The following is a 19,724-nucleotide window of genomic DNA, read 5'->3' as shown; positions in this document are numbered from 1 at the left end:
AGCGACCTGATAGAGGGAGATCGAGGGGAAGAGAGGTCATCAAATCTTCTTCCTCATGCTTGTTCTGCTGCTGCTACTTTTGACGGCTAGCAAGTGACATCCTCTTCCTCCTCCTCCCCCATCTCCTCATATTCTCACTCGACTATGGGCAAAATACACTGTTCTCACTTTGGGTTCATGGCTGACCTGGTGCCACTATTTAGGGTCCTTAGAAAGCTAGTGAGTAAAATGGCTTACTGCCTTTTCTGCAGGGTGGGGTGGGGAGACAAAGGGAATGTCTCACCCCTAGCAACACCTCCATTGACACCCCCAAACAACAAGCAACAATAGAGATTTTTTTAAAAAAAAGCCAGATTTGGAGAGGTGGTTCAATTCAGCATTTTCTATGTCTAAAAATAGTCTCATCCTGTGGTCATTTTCAATTGAATATAAAAAAATTCAGCTCTGTATAAATCTACCTTCTTCCCCTATTTCACATATACACATCCAGTCTTTATCTGAGCTGAACAGAACTACGATAAAAGAGAATGAAGGAAGCCAATCATAGGGATCTGAAGACCCATCGTCCAGAAGCAGAGTCGATCTCCCCCTGTAATAATTTGTTTTCAGGTAAAAAACCAGACCATGCCTCTTCAAAATAACACCTGATTACCCTTCTCAATTCTTTCTTCCAAGTCAGCATAGAAAACCTGCTGCCCTAAAGTCTCTTGGTGTCCTTGCCGTGCCTGGCCTGACCCTGGCATAATTGTTTGGGAGGACTAGGATAGTGTGAGGGCTTAATGTGGCTTACCATCCACTTATAACTACCAGCAGAATGGCAAAATTCCAGAATGGGAGCTAGAGGATCTCTCTAGAAGAGCAGAAAGAGAGAGAAAGACACCAAGGCCTTTCAAGATTTCAAGCTACCCACATATACACAAATATACCAGCCAAAGGCTTGTGCCTAGTTCTTCCAATGTTTTATTTTTCAGTGAGCATCACTAAGAAATGAAGGTCAGTTTTCAGAACCATACCTTCCTACTCAGCCTTAATTTTCTGCTTCCCACTCTGATTTCTCCCAAATTAAGCCCCCAATGGCCCCATCCATCTTGAGTTCAAACTATTAAAATGATAGGATAATAATGGTAGCGTTGAACTTGTCTATCCTGCCAAATTTTCTGAAGTAGTGAGAAGGGAGGGTTGCTTCATGTCTCTCCCCAATTCAGTGGGCTTTGAGCCCTTCTTTCTACACTGCTTCCCATAGAATATAGCTATATAAACCTAATAAATAAAATATAGAACATGGATGTTGGAAGTGAAGGAGAAGGAAGGAATGTTCTATAGTTCTCTGATGCCCCAGGATCTTCAGCTGGATTTGAAATCTCTGAAGGGGGAGATCTGGTTTCTTAAAAAAAAAACCAAGACATCCCAAATTGTAGTTTCTATAATCATAAACATAGAAATTAACAGCCCAATTTTCTGGATTTACTTTGAAAACTTGCCCATGAATTATTCACTATTAAATACTCTTAAAATTGCATTTTAAGCGTTGTTTTGAAAGAGATTCAATGCATACATGACAGATTTCTCTGCCCGATTCTTGAGGAATCCCCAGGCTCCCACAGCTGATCTTCCAAAACTAAGCAAACTGGGATCTGATTAGGAAATCCTAGAGTTGTAAACTAGACTTGGAAGCCAAACAGGAGTCACTGGGAAAGAAGCACAGAGAAAACCATTTCCATAGCACAAGTCTATTGCATATTTCAGGATTTCACCAAGAATATCTCCTCTTTCACTTAGTATGGACTGGGTATTGCAACTTCACTTTGGTACAGTATTTATATATTTCAGTGATGGAGAACCTATGGCATGTGTGCCCGAAGTGGCACACAGAGCCATGTCGACTGGCACATGTAGCATTGCCATTCCTCTTCCGGGTTTCTGGCGTGCATGCGCACGCAACGATCAGCTGGCCTTTGTGCATGCAGCAGTGCCAGAAACTGGAAGAGCTGGCCTTCCGTTTTCCAGTGTGAGCATGTGTGCTGGCCAGATTGACATGTGCGCATGCACGGCAGTAACTGGAAGACTTGCCAGCTGGTGCACATTGGAAACCGGAAGTGCATTTTCCAGTGTGCATATGCCCCCTGGGCAATTCCTCTTCCTGGTCATGGACCAGACGAGCGCGTATAAAGTGCTCCCTTTTCGGCACTCAGTTCTACCCGCACACGCACCTTTTTCGGCACCTTAGAAAAGGTTCACCATTACTGATATAAATGGTCTTGTCACCACAGTATACATTAATCCTCTGAGTATTTCCCAAATGTAGGAAGATGTTCCCAACACTTTATTTGTGGGTGATCCTCTACAGAGTAGGCCAGTGAAGCATAACTGTAAAAACGAGCAGTGAAGTCCGCCGCCCACGATCACAAATGATTTGGCAAGAAGCTTTGCAAGAGGAATCTCCCTAAATATGAAGGTGGAGGAGTTTGAGATTTGATCCATCATGCCAACCAAAAGCAGAAGGGGAAAAAAACACAGCCATCTGCCTATGTTACTACAAACATGTTTTCCTTTCAACGAAGCCAAGCAGAACATCAATAAAAGATGGCACTCTATGCTGTGTGGGTGTCAACAGCAGGGTATGTGTGTGTTTGGGTTTGTGTACAGTCAGGAAGGCAAAGCAGACCGCTTTTCAACAAGGTTCTGTAATTAGAAAACTGCCAGGCAATTTGGGGGTTTTGTTTTTAAGAAATCTGATGCTAGAAATGGGATACTGTTCTCCCTCTCAGCAACCCGTGCCTTTAATTTGACTTTTTTTTTTTTTTACTTCTCTGTATCTTACAGGACCAGAACTGGTTTATACTATTTTATTGGTACCTGTTAGGTTGGAATGCCAAACAGGGCTTTCCTGTCTACTCGCATGCAAAAGAGATAAAAGATTACTTCGCAAAGCCTAAACGAAATCAGTATTAAGGCTCAGGGGATCTTCCATAAAAGAACCTTGCAATCTTTTATCCTTCTGTAATAGGGGCTTGAATCTGTTGTCTGAGGTAACCAATTCGTGGAATGTTGGGAATATTTTCAAACAGAGGATTTCCAACAGTCCCTTCTTCCCTGCCCAATAATGAAAAGAAAGATATGTAGCAATGAAAAAACAAAATAATTGAAATGACAACTGATCTTGGCTCCATCACATTCTGAGGGAGGACATTTTATGACTCTTGTTTGGAAGTATTCCAGGATCTGATGAGGATAGCTCCCTTCAAGGCATCCTCACACCCACATAGGATAGCATTTGCTTTACTGATTTTAAGTATAATTTTATCATTTGGGCAGAGCCTCTAATGCTTGGGCAATCACAAGATGCCAATCTCTTCTAGATACTGAAGCTGGCTAAGACCCCAGGATGCTAGTTCTTGAATTCAGAAAGCCCTTTCAAAACAATTCACATAATAGAATAGAATAGAATAACAGAGTTGGAAGGGACCTTGGAGGTCTTCAACCCCCTGCCTAGACAGGAGACCCTATACCATTTCAGACAAATTTCAGTCCAACATCTTCTTAAAAACTTCCAGTGTTGGAGCATTCACTACTTCGGGAGGCAAATTGTTCCAATGATAAATTGTTCTAACTGTCAGGAAATTTCTCCTCAGTTCTAAGTTGCTTCTCTCCTTGATTAGTTTCCACCCATTGCTTCTTATCCTACCTCAGGTGCTTTGGAGAATAGTTTGACTCCCTCTTCTTTGTGGCAACACCTGAGATATTGGAACACCGCTATCATGTCTCCCCTAGTCCTTCTTTTCATTAAGCTAGACATACCCAGTTCCTGCAACCGTTCTTCATATGTTTTAGCCTCCAGCACCTTAATCATTTTTGTTGCTCTTCTCTGCACTCTTTCTAGAGTGTCCACATCTTTTTTTACATCGTGGTGACCAAAACTGAATGTAGTATTCCAAGTGTGGCCTTACCAAGACATTATAAAGTGGTATTAACACTTCATGTGATCTTGATTCTATCCCTAACATAGAAACGTTCTCCTTCTTGGAAAATGCCCAAATTTTAAGATACTGTTACAAGATCATCCCAAAGGTGCTTTTTCAAAAGGCAAGTGTACTTTGTTTTTCCATGAAGGTGTTTCGCTTCTCATCCAAGAAACTACTTTGGTCAGAACTGAAGATTGAGGAAGCTTCTAGAATGAGAAGCAAAATGTCTTCATGGAAAAACAAAGTCCACTTGCCTTTTGAGACCTTTAGGACAACCATGACCTGGTTGACTGAGAATCTCCATAGACATAGTTACGAGATCAATTTCAAAATTAAGGCTCCAGTTTTCAAAATTAAAGCTCTCACCTTCTTTAAAAGTCACAAAAAAAAATTAAATGTAAGCTGCGGACAGCTTACAACTAAACATTTGAAAAGGCCTCCCCTCCCCCGCAAGGACTCCAAATGGAATCAACATTTTAGCTACTTTATCACTGGTACCAATTTTTACAGTATTTTCCACCAACCCTACATGGCATCACTAGATAAAGGTTAGCCTGTCTTGCTGCATAAGAAAACCAGCTCCAACCAATTTAGAAGAAGAATGTTCAGAGGGATACAAATTCTGGAACACAAGGAAAGCAGAAAGCACAACTAGGTGATGGAAAGTGGCTTTTGATGAAGAGCAACATCTGTCATTAGGATTACAGGCAAGAACAAAGAGAGTAGCTTTCAAGGAAGTTTGATGATCAATATCTCTTATTTTTTAAAATTAGCCACTAAACTCATAGTATTCCACTTCTTGGCCGTGTTCTTTTTTATTGCTCTCTCTCTTTTGTATCCACTAACACATTTGCTACATTTTTTTCCCATGGGAAAGAGAAAAATATATATGAAATAGGATTGTTTTATAAAAGGAATTAGAAGAATAAGGAATGCGAGATACTATACCAAACTGGATAGTTTCAAAATTAAAACTAACTCCACCCCCCCACCTTACTTAAGAAATATGTATCAGGAGCAAAAATGGAATGTTCAAAGCAAACAAAACAAAGCTTTTATGCCACTTATTGTTGTTGTCGTCATCCCAAGCCAACAAAAAGCGTAAGAAATGAAAAGCTAGCAAGAAAAAGTGGGGGAAATGTGGAGAATGTTAAAAGGCATTATAATTTCTGCTATGACAATGTGAAAACTCAGAGAAAGAAAACTAAAGCAGAAATGTAGGGATGAAAAATATTCACCATTCCTCTCTTTAAATATTAAAGCTAGCAAAAATTCCTAACAGAGGAAAATTATTTGTTTACTTAAGGCCCCACACCAATAAAATACAAATACAGCATAAGTAGGTATCGGCTGATTTTGCAAGAACTTGGCAAATTTCATTCATATCTATATTTATAGCTATATGTATATATCTATATGTGCAGTCTGTATGTATATCTATATGTATAGTTACATCTTTACATCTGTTTCTTATATTGTTACTTGTTTTTAACCATTTCTAAACCATTCAGAGTTGCTGGGTGTTGGGCAGGATATAAATTTAATAATTTACTGTTATTAAATATACCTCAATAGAGATATTCATCCTACTGAACATAAATGCCCACAATAATGCAAGGGTTTGAAAAACATCACTTAAAATTCCAGAGTTAATTATATCTAGGGAACAAAGTGTAATGTCTTTATTTCACTTGCACATAATGTCAAACATCCCAATTCAGATCCCAATCAGTGTAGATATTTTTAAAAGTCCAAAAAGCTATCAGGATTTATTTCCCATTGATTTTGACTTGAGAACAACCTGAATTTACAGTCACTGTAGCACTTTCCTTTCTTCTAGAACATGAATTTGTGTGTTAGATCTTTTCACGATCTTTCATTTTTCTTTAATTAGAATATAGATGCAAACTCTTAAAAAATATGCAAAACTCAAATGAAGCCTCACATGTAGCAGCAGTACAAAGCTACGCGCATATGAGACAAATATCCCACTTCTCTGACAAACAAGCCACCCCACGTTTTATACAGAGTGTATGCATCTGCCTTACGGAGCTTTCTGGTTTTCTTCTGAATCTTGTTAATCCGACATAAAAAACAGCCAATCATTAATGAATCTATTTTTTAGAAAAAAAAAGGTTTTAAGTTTTGCAGTAGCAGTTCCTATCAGGAATCACTGAGCTATCCTGTTTTTCTTGATCAAGCACATGATCAAACCTCAGTGTGTGCAGGGGACTAGCAATGAGATCCCCCAACATTGTTGTATTTATTGCAATGCTGCTAGGGAGCAAAAAAAAAAAAAAAAAGAGTTATGGACAGCACTACTCCAGAGGAAAGATCCTTCTCTGTCCTACAGTCCCTCCCATGTCATCCTGCCTCCTGCAATTGCTATAAATCTTATGAGAACAGGCAAGGCAGGAGAACCAAAATGCCTAATATCAGTGTTAAGGATGACCCAATTATTATGGAACTTCTAAATGTCTATGGAGATTCTCAGGCGTACAAGACATGGTTGTCCCAAAGGTCCTTTGTCAAGAGGTAACTGGACAGAAAGTCCAGGTGCCTCTTTAAAAAGCACCTTGGGGATATGGGACTGCTAGTTAGACTTAAATAAACCTTTCACCGTGTTGACTGGGAATTCTGAGTGATGTAATTCCCCAGCACCTCTGGACAGAATGTCAGACTAGGGAAGTTTGGAACGATATGTTTTGTGTCTATCTGGGTATTTTTGGAAACTACCTGATAGGAAGACAACTCTCTAACTTCCACAAATATCCTGGTTGTGGGAAAGGTAGCCTTTGGGGTAGAGTGGTTTTTGGCCACTCTCAGCCTCCAATGTCATTGCAGGCAAAGGAAGTATTTCATAAATTCAGGGCAGGAGAGGAAACAACACCCTCTTCAAATGTTGAGGTCACTGTACCTTGGTGACATCTAGGGAGGATTGAGCAGCTAAGCAGTCAGATACACAGTTACTTCTAACTATCTCAGTTTGTGTTGGGGTTTTGGTTTGGGAGAGAAAGGGAACATATATACAAGTCGTTTAAATGGTCCAAGGACTTCTCCTCATCCACACACTCCCTTGCATATTTGGAAAAGGAAAGATGCTGGCAACTGACCAGATGCAGCAAAGCCCAGCCACCTTCTTCCTCCTTCCCCTCCCAAGCAACCCTTCCCCCACCAAGAGCAGGCTGCCCTCCCTTCTCCCAACTATTCATAATAGGCTTCAGAAAGCCCAGCCAATTAAAGATGCTTAAAAGTGGGACAAGCATACAGAGGAGGAGGAAGGGTGCATGCAGAAAAAGGACAGGTTGGGGGTGGCCTTGCGGGAGAGGGGAAAGCAATATTGCCACCTCAGAATGAAACGATCGCCAAATACATTCCAAAAGAGAAGGAGAGGAATGAGAAACAGAGATAGAAATGCAAATGTTCCACAATATACACACATATATGCCCCCCCCCTTCCCAGTATGCAATTAAAGATCATGCCACAAAATGAAATGGGACAAATACAGACAAGGGAGGCAGCTGCGGCCAGGCTTTCCTTGACCCAAGGCTGCACCAAATCTATCTCCACAAGCAGAAATGATTAGCATTCAAACCAGTTCCTCTCTTGAAACTGCTGCTTGTTTTAAGGTACAGCACTAGGGTGGCCAATTCAAAAGTCTACCCCAGGTACGCCACACAGGTAAAGGAGGCCATATGTGCAGAGTCAAAAGATCTGGAAGAATATTCCCCACCTGATGCCCACCAAAACTGGAATAACAGTTGGAATAATAAGCATCAGGTATGGAGAGGCTGGCCAGGAATAAGGAATCTCAATTAGAGTTTATGGAATAGTCATGGGAACATGGAATTCTTGGCAACATGGAAGGAAATAATTCCTAGCAATTGACTCGAGGCTGATATATTTAACCCTGGCAATTGGTATTTTTGAGAGCTATCACCACTGCCTCTAACATTAATCCTCTACATTGTCCAACTGCCTCTCCTAACTGTGAATTACCAGACGATGTTAAAGTATGGTTCCCATCATTCCCACCAATGACAAGAAATAAAGTGCTGTAGTCTCTATAATACTGTTCCCTGTATCCCTTCCATCTCTATTGTGCACCTCACCTTCCTGGAGTCTACACAGGAAACAAAATGCACTTTATTACTTGAAACTGCAAGCAGGGAGTTGCCTTTATAATTGCTCGTCTGAGGATATTTCTGAAAGTAAAATCAAAACTGCAAAAGCTATTGCATCAGAGATAAAAAATCTAGCTCAGCTTATTCTGTGACCTACAAATATTCCTATCATTGGAAGCAGTATGAGACTAGGTTCTTCTCCTCTTGCAAATAAACATGACACTTAATATATACAGGCAGCATCTTGTTTCTGCCCTATCCCTATACTGATAACTTCAGTTTGTTCCAGACCAGCAATGACACGGTGTTAAATTTAAGCAATGTCCTATGCTAAAGCAGCATTCCCCACCCCCCTTATTCCAACACAGTCCAAGGGCAGCTTCTTCAAGGTGAATTGAATCTCTTAAGGTTCCTCACCCATTACCTTGGAAGGAAGTCATGTGAGCCAAGTGGCTGGGAACAGCGGTAATAGAGACAGGATAGGGACCAGCGATGGAGGCAGCCCATTTCATCCTGATATTCCGTAGTCTTCTGCCGACTCAGTGACAGATGGAGAGCATTTCAAAGGCCCACTGCTTTATAAGCAGGAACACCAAAAATGTGAGCCACCTCCTCCATCCTTCAGTCTGAAATGGGTCAGCCCAGTTGATCTACTTAGGATTCCACCAGTTAACTCTCCCCTTGCTGCTGATGCCCGTGTAGGGCAAAGCTTATTAAAATACTCTTCACTCCCAGCATGCCTCTTAGGCTTCTCCCATCCTCTTCTGTTAATCAGAGTTGAATCTTCCTTCATCCTGCCATATCTGAGAACTATTCTTCTCCTTAGGCAGGTCTCTGCATGAAAAACTGCAGCTGAAATGAAATCCAAGCATAATTGAGTTTGTGCCTGGGCTTGGGTGGAGTGCTTAGCAAGTCCTGGCTGTGTTTCCAAAGTGGGATGGGGTTTGGCTTGAAACCAGAGAAACAACCTTGATAACAATTATACATAGGATACACATGCAATCTCCCTCCCTCTCCTCTCTTTCTCTCTTGCTCTTTCTTATTCTTATTTCTGTCCACCACTGTCCCTCTGACACCCACAGAAGCATGCATCTTGCCACACCTACAAGTATATTTATGGAAATATCATACTTTGCCTTGGTTTAGGACCTCACAAACTGTAATACCACATGCATGAGCAGAGAGATATACTAGATAGGAGCCTGAACCACGAGATTTCCAGCAGGTGCAAAAAGATCTAATACATACAACACAAAAACATGCATGGCACACACTCTCCTTTGCTATCAACATAACACACCTTCAACTGTCCTGAATGCACATTCATCTGGGCATCCATAATTCACACAGGCAACATTCACCTCCATGCACAGCACATATAGGCACCACTCTTGTCTCTATGCACCCGTCACCCCTTAAGAAAAGTACATATTTCTCCAGACTAAAATCCTACACAGGGCTCAGGAAAGGAGCAGAGCAACAAATTTGGGCAGTTCTCAAATCTCAGAACAGGAGGGAGTTAAACTTGCTTCTTTCCACTCCAACCCCAAACAATAACAGCTAAAGTCCACTATCTCTCTTCCCTTCCCCACCCACCCCAGATGCAAACCTGGAGGAGTTCTTGCTGCTTTTGGCTGGGTCATAAAGTGGTCAAGAAGGAGGGGGAAAGCAGGTGAGACAAAAGGCCTTTGTTTGGGGGAAAGCAGGTGCTGGGAGTGGAGTAGCCAACAAGCCACTCCTTTTGGAATGAAAGACTGCAAGAAAGCTGCCTGAAACAAAAAACCCAAAATTAAGCCAAAGTTGCTTTCCTGCTTCCTCTGGCTAATTAAGAAGTAGGAAACCTGGGACTAACTAATCAAAGAGAAAGGCAGATTGGCTCCCCAAACAAGGGGTGATATGTACATAGACACAAGGGTGATGCCTATTTGTGCTGTACATGCAAGGGAATGTTGCCTATGAGTTTGTGAATTATGGATGCCCAAGGATGAATGTACAGTTAGGAAAGTTGAAGATGTGTTATATTGATACCAAAGGACAGCATGTGCCATGCACCTTTTTGTGTTGTTGTTGTTGTTGTTGGTTACTTTATTCATTAAACATGAAACTCAGTCAACTGAACATTTAAAAATGTATCACAAATAGCATTGGCTGGCACTAATGTTTGATACAGGTTGCTGCTAGCACCCTAGGTAAATAAGGTGTTGTTGTTGTTGTTATGATGATGATGATGGGTCATCACAGTCAGATGCTCAGACTGGATTTGGCATTTTTGTCTACCTGTCGAGTCCTTTCCAAGGACCTGGAATAGGCAGATTTTGATGGCGTTAGAAGTATCATCTCAGGATGTGAGCTATTCCAAGTAAAGCCACCTTTTGCAATTGACCAATAGTGAATTTGGTGTGAATTTGGTGTGAATTTGGTGTGTTGAAGGAGTGCTCCAGTTGTTTTGGGATTGCATCCAAGGCGCTTATTACCATAGGTACTACCTTTCTTTTCTTTTGCCACAGTGGTTCTATTTCTATTTGCAGGTCTTTGTGTTTTGTTACCTTTTCCAATTCTTTCTCTTCTATTCTGCTGCCTCCAGGTGTTGCCACATCCACTATCAAGACTTTTTTGTCTTTCTTATCAGCAATTGTTAAGTGTGGGGTGTTATGTGGCAGATGCCTGTATGTTCTGTGAACTACCAGGGAGGAACCATCTTAGCCTTCTTCAATTTAGCAGACTTTCCATGTTCCACTACTTCTTTTGTGTTCAGGCAAGCAGCCCTTCCCTTCTCTTATCAGGAACTCCAGACTACATTCCACTATAGTACAGAGCCTTGGACATAAACCCCATAGTGTAATTAAAAATGGCAACAATGGGGGCAGGAATGCAAAGGTTCAGTCCTGGAGCTGAGTAAAAATTGAATTATAGATCTAGAAAGATCCATGATGGGGAAGTCATCTTCACCTCCCATCAGAGAAAGGATGCAAGGGTCTTCCCTATGGCTTACTTAAATATTCTCCTCTCATTTGTGAGTCAGTTTTATCTAGTTTTGTATCTGTCTCCACTTCCACTCCCCTTTGCCTCTGGTATGGCTTATAGTCAAAAGACAGTCTCCTCATTTTCTGTTCCTCCTCCACCCTCTTAATGTCACTAACCAGGGGGCAAAACCATCTGCTAACCACAGCACTGCTATGACGGGTGGTGCTTTTAACCAACAATTAGACCTGGGTAGACTTAGCCACCTGTCAGAACTCACTTCTTCTGTCACTTCTGGGAAATGGCTACCAAGGCTAGGACAGCTGACTGACAAAGGGAGAGAGTAAACACCTTGCCCTCAAGTTAACCAAGTAAATTCCTAGTTCAGAGACTTGGATGAGCCTGAATAGCTGACTGTCCAAGCAACATCTGGATGAGCAGTAAATTCTTGTTCAAAAGCCACTCAAAGAACTGCTGAGAGGCACAATGGGAGATCATCATAAGCTGGTGCTTTCTTTGTGGCGTCACTGGGAAACTCACCTCTTGTCCGTTGTTTGGGTCCCTTGAACCCAGGTTTAGTACAGCAGGGAGTAACTGTGCTATGTAATAGTCAAGAGATTTGACTCTTTTTCTGCCTGGTCACCATGCAACATTCCCCCTCCCCATTGCTCAGGAATTATTCGGGACACCTGACATTACAAAATGCATCAGATTGTATCATTGCTCATTGGATATTTATCTAACAGTCTTTTAATACTATATTTTAAGTTCAAGTATGGACACTACTATGGGCATATGGCAGAAAGGAGAGGTCACAAGGGAATGTCTGTGGTGGGGTAGTGGACATAAGAGTGGCTCACGAGTAGCATGACTAGATGACTCATGAAAGTGAGTCAAGGCACGTTCTAGAGGCAAAAATGAAAATGTAGTTGAAGTAAAGTATTAGTCACAGAAAAGATGAAGATTATGACTGCAAGTCAGTTTTCCTTGCAAACTGGCGGATGGGGTAGGAGAAGGAAAGAACATTAAATCTTAAGCAGCACAGATCACTAAAAATTATACCAACTCACCTTCTTGTTAAGTTTTGTTTGGGCTGACCCAGCATTTTCTAAATGTTTCCAATAGTCACACAGTCTTGACAAGCAGTTCACTTAAAAATATAAATATGCATACACAGAGCGGGGGGGGGGGGGAGAGGGGGGGGAGACAATTTGGGAGAGCACTGACATATACTTATATATAAAAGTGAACCAAGGTTACTACCACTGTGTTCTGCATGTTTAGAGTAGAAAAGGTAGAAATTGGCCAATGACAGTCTTCAATTCAGTTCTGGAATTTGGATGATTCACTTACGCTCTGCCCTGACTCTCTATGCTGTTTATTTCTCCTGCTTGTTCTTTTGAAATTTTGAAATTCCAACAGCCATTCATCAACTTTTTACACTTTATCTTTACTGCCTAAAAATCTACATCTACAGTACATTTTACATCCTGGTTTAGTGTCTGAAACTGAACGTTGGATATTAAACAGGGGGAACAAAGAAATACTCAGCTGCATGGAGATGAGACAAGATGAGATAAGATGAGATGGTGTAAGATAACAAGAAAGCAATGCAACATTCACTGCCAACGATGCTATCTTGCCTCACAGTAAGGCCATCCTGCTGACCACACTCCTACAAAGGGACTTAACAAAAGGTTCTAATGAGTTGATTCACCATATAATGGGAGGGCAGGCCAGGATAAGCAGATCCCAGAGTTAAGGCAATAACTACAAGATCCAATGGCAAGAGCTATAGAGGGGCCTAGATTCTTTGTAGTGCAACCCCAAAGGTTTGAATTTCAATTCTGTGACAGTAGTTTGATCACCATAACACAATAAACAACTTTCTGAATTCCTCTGAATCATTTTCCAAAACTGTGTGAAAAATGGCGGAAGGGAGGAAGAAATATTCAGAAAATGATGGGAATCATCTTAATCTATGAAATATATGTTCCCTCCCCCCTCCTTTGTCTCAACTCTAAAGAATCAGGATGGAAAAAGTATTGATGCTTTTGAGCTTTGATGCTGGAGAAGATTCCTGATTTTTTTAAAAAAAAAAAGCCTTTGAGTACTCATCTGATGGCACATAATGGGCCACCAGCTACATACGGGACAGTAGTGTGCCGGGGCAGCCAAAAAAAGCCAATGCAATCCTAAATTGCATTAACAGAGAGATAAAATCAAGATCAAGTCAGGTACTAATAGCACTCTATGAAGCCTTAGTAAGACCACACCTAGAATAATGCATCCAGTTTTGGTCACCACACTATAAAAAAGATGTTGAGACGCTAAAAAGAGTGCAGAGAACAGAAACCAAGATGATTAGGGGACTGGAGGCTAAAACATGATGAATGGTTGCAGGAACTGGTCTAGCGAAGAGAAGGACCAGGGGAGACATTATAGCAGTGTTCCAATAAATGAGGGGCTATCACAGAGAGGAGGGGGTCAAGCTATTTTCCAAGGCACCTGAAGGCCAGACAAGGAATAATGGATGGAAACTGACCAAGGATAGATAGATAGATGATAGATAGATAGATAGATAGATAGATAGATAGATAGATAGATAGATAGATAGATAGAATTGATTAAATGTAAAACCCTTTGTTTACAGGGTGGCCTGTAAAAGAAGCCATCCAACTTGTAAACAATAACTGATTCCCTCTTTGCAGAAACAATTTTGTTACACACACACAACTTTCTCTTTTATATACTTTATATAGTGAAAAACTGGAAAAAAAAATGGACTCAGAAGATATTTGTGCTTACTATATAATAAATCCCATTGATTTCAGTGGCATTTTCTTTGAGGATAGAATTCTCTTGTCTTTTCCCACATTGCATGGTCCTACCGACTTCCCTCTCACTCATTTTCAAAGTCTTCTTGTTTCCATATTCTGAGCAAATGTAAAATGATTCCAATCTTAAGGATTCCAATACAGATATTCCTCAACTTACAACAGTTCATTTAGTGACCGATCAAAGGTACAACGGCACTGAAAAAAGTGACTTATGACTGTTTTTCCCACTTATAACTTTTGCAGCATCCCCATGATCATATGATCAAAATTCAAATGCCTGGCAACTGGTTCATATTTATAACCATTGCTGTGTCCCAAAGTCACATCACCTTTTGCCACTTTCTGGCCAGCAAAATCAATAGGGAAGCCACATTCACTTAACAACCATTGTAATAACATAGCAACTGCAGTGATTCACTTAACAGCTGTGGCAAGAAATGTCGTAAAACGGGGCAAAATTCACTTAACAAATGTCTCACTTAGCAACAGAAATGTTTGGCTCAATTGTGGTCACAATTCGAGGACTACCTGTAGTTTCTGGACGTCAGAGCCTTTCCCATTGAGTTAAAATCCTATCCACTAATCCTCAAATTGACAGAAAACTGTACTGTAATCATATAAATTTGCTGTCCTGTTGTTAATCCTTATCCTGCCTCTATGGCCCTTGTTTTGACATAATGCTGCTTGATAAGCAAACTGACTGAGCCTTCCAGCTTTGCTGTTCTCCCTCTTCTGTAGGACACCGGTCAGGCCAGTGGAGGAAAATATCCATCCATCATGATGCAGCAGCAGTAAGGAGACATGTCTGGCTCCACTCGTCATTTCTAAACTCCAAAGCCTTGAGCCAGGATGAGCTACACCTGCCTTGCTTCTCTTTTCTGTGGCCCCTGGAGGTCTTCCCTAAGATAATTTCACCAAAACTGAGAATATGATATATAATATCTACACATCTCACTCCAATCTGAAGAAAACATTGTCATTCCTTCTCTGGTTATGTCACGGCCACATTCCTTCTATAGCCTTCAGAGGTCAAGTTTGTTAACAGTGCAGACTCTGGCTACAAAAAGGTTGACCATCCTTCAACCAAAGTCTCGGACTTAAGACTAAAGTTCATGTGTTCCCTCAAGGAACACTCTGTGGTTCTAAGATAGTTGCATCTTCCCTCCTCCCTTTGGTTGCCAATCTGGGAATTAGAATGCTTCGGCGCACAAAAATGCTATGAGCAATTTAACGAGCATCAAAAAGCTCTCTGCACTTTTTTTTGAAAAGTTAAGACATACTATAAATAAGTCATAGCAGAATTTCTTGTTTGAAGTAGTGGAGGAAGGAGGTTCACCTTGGAAACCGGTCCCTATGTTTTCTTCTTTCCTCCCCACACTGTGCATAAAGGAAAAGGTTAGAGTTAGGCACCATCAACAAATAGCCCATTTAAAAAAAAAATAAAGTCACACCTGTCTCGAAATAGATTTGGCCATATACCACAAGGAATTCTGAGGTTTAACACAGATTCCTTTGTGAGAAAATGAGAAAAGAATACTTTTCCCTCAATTCACAGCTGTAAAAGAGTGCAATTCAATCTAGGACAGATTTTTCTCACATAGAATAACCATAAAACCTAATGAATGTATATGTAGGAGAACAGAGATGGTGCTCTCAATTTTCTGAAATGCAGAACAGAAAATGTGTGCGCACTCACACACACACACACACACACAAACTATACTTTCCTGGCAGATACAGCATACTATGAGTATTTGTAGTCCAGATTTGGATTGTGTGGGCTTCAAAATTCATTTGAAAAAAGCACTTCAGACTTTGTGTGAGCACTAGACCCTTCTATTATTCATTAAAGCAACCTGGCTTTTCTCAAATGTCCCCCCAAAAAAGTCCCTGTTTTAAGGAGTCCATCATTAATGTTATTGCATCTCTTAAAGTATTTTGAAGATTGAAAGAGTAGTTAGGTACTTTAATGAATAGCAAAGAAGAGTTATGTTCATGTGAAGTTCAATAAAGTCTTCCAAATTATGTTGAAAGCATTGTTGTTGTTAGTTGCGAAGTTGTGTCCGACCCATCATGACCCCATGGACAATGTTCCTCCAGGCCTTCCTGTCCTCTACCATCTCCCGGAGTCCATTTAAGCTCACGCCTACTGCTTCCGTGACTCCATCCAGCCACCTCATTCTCTGCCGTCCCCTTCTTCTTTTGCCCTCAATCTTTCCCAGCATTAGGCATTTCTCCAGTGAGTCCTTCCTTTTCATTAGGTGGCCAAAGTAGTTGAGTTTCATCTTCAGGATCTGGCCTTCTAAAGAGCAGTCAGAGTTGATCTCCTCTAAGACTGACTGATTTGTTCAACTTGCAGTCCAAGAGATTCGCAGGAGTCTTCTCCAGGACCATAGTTCAAAGGCCTCAATTCTTCGGCACTCAGTTGAAAGCATGCCTAAGGCCTAATATGTTTCTCTCTTGTCTCCCTCCTCATACAAGCTAGTCTCAGTCAGACAAATAACAAAGATTTAGGTGATCCTCAATTTAAACAAATATAAAAATCTAACAAAATTGAACTTTACCTACATTTTCAGCTCTTACCCACATTTTACTTCTTGTAAATACTTAAGCAAACATATTGCTGCACAAAGAATCCTTGAACATTTAGAGACCAGTAATATTCAACAGCAGTTCTATTATATTTATCCACCGGTCTAACTGAAAAGTATTAGGAGCCATAGATATGGGTGAGCCAGGGGTGGGTGAATACGAACAAAGGGAGAGAGATTTGGAGCCTTAGAGAAAGTCCCACAATGTCTGGAGAACCAAGTCAGCTACCTCTGGTCTTTTGACACTTTCTCCTTGATTAGTGAAAAGAATTAGCACCCTCCTAACTAACATATAGGGAATAGAATTGGCAAGATGTTCATCTGATTGCAAAAGATTGGCAGAACTGGAATTTTATCATTCAAAAGAGGCATCTTTTCTAAAGGAGGAGGAAAATGCTGGTTCTTCTGATCCAACTGTTAATCAACTAAGCAGAAAACCTTTCCATATTTATCTGATTTTTGTTGAAACAACATCTCTAAATAGTTGTCCCTTGAGCAGTTTTATTTCAAAGCTCCTTCACCTTGGCTCTTGTTTGTCTATACTTCCAGCTCTGGAGAGGATTCCTAGCTGGTGTCTTGACACCATTTAGATGTCAGCTTCAATCTCAACTTGTACAGAATCCAAGATGAGAAAGCGACCCCAATGTGGAAGAGAATTTCCTTTTTTTATTATGGATGTGGGAGAACAGGTGGTCCTGAAATTGTACAGAGAAAAAGATAATGGATGCAGGTGATTACCTGAGTTGCATAGTGACTGAGAGATTTCTCTCTCATTCACACTTCAGCTGTGATGGTATGAGGGAATGCACGTTGGCAGGAGCATTTCATTCTATAAAATCAGCACAATTCTACTCCTGTCCTTGAAAGCTAACTTGGCCTGCCCTAATGTCAAGATGGAACTGTGCCCGCTAGTCCCAGTGCCAATAGGCTCCACCCCAGTTGGCCTCACATTCTCTCTAATGGCAGGATCTTGTAAGATGGGCAGGATGTTTCTGCTACAAAATTGCTCACATGCATGCACACCATTCAATCTTCGCAGTTGAATACCTCCCCCCCAGCCGCCCAAATTTAAGGGGAAGCCAAAGAAAAAAAGTGAGAAAAAGAATCAGAATTTTTAAATCTTCAAGCCTAATTGCAACCAAACAAAGATAAATGGCTTGGCGAGCAGTATCCTTCTGTTGTGGCGCCAAATGGAGAAGTCAAAGCTGATTCAGGTTGGAGGGAATACTTAGATGGAGGGAACACTTAGGCTGGAATATGGAAAGGCCAGGTCTAAATCTCAGCTGAATGCACTGTCTATCCATAGGTCAATTGCTACCTCCTGACCCCTGCCATTTGTCAGAAATGATGTAGGGTCTCCTACATGAGCAGGGGGTTGGACTAGATGACCTACAAGGTGCCTTCCAACTGTATTAATCTGAATCTAAATCTGAATCTATTCTTCCTAAGGAAAGGAGCCATTCATTTAATCCAAAATGGCATCACATAACTGAGGTGGTGGTGGTGGTGGTGGTGGTGGTGGTGGGAGAGCAGGGGAGGTTGTAGACTTGTGACTGATTTAGGCATGTACTTCCACCTTTTAAAAACATAAAAAAAATGATAGAATTTAGATGGAGACCAGCTATTGGCTCTAATTAGAGAAATGTGTGAATGCAATATGCAACGTTTCGTCTAAAATTTTGCTCTTGCTAAAAAGGGACAACTGGAGTACGCTGCTACACTAATTTATGGCGAATCCAGCAATTTTTAACAAGGAACCCTGGGCCAACCAGGGTATCGTTAACCCTCTTTTTCCCAGTGCAGCTAGACACATCTTGTCTAAAGAATCAATTCCTCAAAATGTTACATTGCAAACCGTTATTTACACACCAGTGGAGCTTCCAAGCCAAACACTGTCACTAACAAGGGCATGACATATGAAAGACCTAGTGAAGCTGACTCATGTGGTTATCATCATGTTTAGACTGCCTCAATTTGCTGTAATGGGGCTGACTTGAAGAGGATTTGGCAACTATAATTAGTAGAGCAGCCAGGCTATCAGCAGAAAGAAGCCTTGTAACACCAATAATCCACTGGCTGCATTGTTTACCAATATTTATAAGCCAGTTCAAAGTGCTGGAATTCACCTATAAAGCCCACATTGCATATCCCTAGGGTATCTTGCAAACCAGCTACTTCAGACTGAATCAGATTGCCCCATGCAAGGATCCAAACCCAAGAAGCAAAAGGATCTTTCCTATTAAAATTAAAAAATAGCCAATAAACCTCAATATAACACAAATATATGTACCTACTACATATGCAATGGAGGAAGACATCCAAAATTCAATGGCAGCTTGAAAGAGGTGCTAGGTTTAAATAAAGGATATACTATAGGTGGTTTGAATGCAAGTTGGAGAAACCAAGAATCCAAGGAACTTCTCAACTGGACAAATGCAACAAAACAGAAAGTTAGTTTTGAAAAGATTATTGTTTGTTTATTGCCAACTTCAGCTTCAAGCAGCGCTAATACAGATTCTGTACCTGGATATCACCACTGATCAAACTCGAAGCTCAAAGGAAAATGGATAAACTATATATACTGAAACTCTGATAAATAGGATCATACAATGACAGAAGCTTTTGTGGAGAAACAAAATATTCAGGAACCAGCTTCATTAGAAAGTGAGGTATGTCAGACAATAAACCAGCTGTAAAATAGAAAAATAACAGAGGCAAATGATATACCGAATAGTTTAAAGCTATAGGAAATAGATAGTTAAAGCTATCTTTAACTGTCAACAAATATGGAGAACATTACAATGACTAGCAATAGGAAATAGGAGATATAATATGTGTAAACTACTGAACCTTTAGACTAATTCCGCACATATGCAAAATTGTGTTTACAGTGAAGAATAAACCTAAATGTAAGAGAGAAATGCTAAGTGAAGAGACAGGTTCAGAAAAAGCAGTGGGACATGAGCTAAAATTAAATGAATAATAGAGAGAACAAGGAAGTACACAAAATAAGTTTGCCTTGGTTTCATTTATTACAACAAGAACTTTGTGTAGATCACAGCAGAATATATATTAAGTCTGTTCTAGAACACCACATTATTGCTCTCAGGAATATTTACATTGACGAAAAAACTGAAGAACTGAAAGAAAACTAAAGTGCTTTAAAATAGGAGATGAAGATGTAGAGTATCTTTGTACACAACAAAGATGGCTGGAATAAAAATTACAGGTAAAAAAAGTAATAG

General features: G+C 40.6%; 1 protein-coding gene across 3 annotated transcripts in view; it reads right to left on the bottom strand.

Annotated features, from left to right (window-relative positions):
* The window catches only part of ZNF385A (zinc finger protein 385A), a 176,916-nt gene that overhangs the window by 124,085 nt on the left and 33,107 nt on the right, over positions 1-19,724 (bottom strand). For 2 of the 3 annotated variants that reach the window (XM_081935548.1, XM_081935549.1), the window contains exon 1: positions 8,512-8,928. The exons of the other annotated variant lie outside the window; for it this stretch is intronic. In XM_081935548.1, coding sequence (XP_081791674.1) covers positions 8,512-8,599 — 88 coding nt within the window. In that variant the 5' untranslated portion in view covers positions 8,600-8,928. Of the gene's footprint in view, positions 1-8,511; positions 8,929-19,724 lie in introns of those variants that run through there. 3 annotated transcript variants of the gene reach the window in all.

Source organism: Natrix helvetica, assembly GCF_964273705.1.
Source record: "Natrix helvetica genome assembly, chromosome: 1".
Classification (NCBI taxonomy): Eukaryota; Metazoa; Chordata; class Lepidosauria; order Squamata; family Natricidae; genus Natrix; species Natrix helvetica.
Note: the sequence above shows the minus strand (reverse complement) of the source record. Positions and strands in the feature narration are given on the sequence as shown.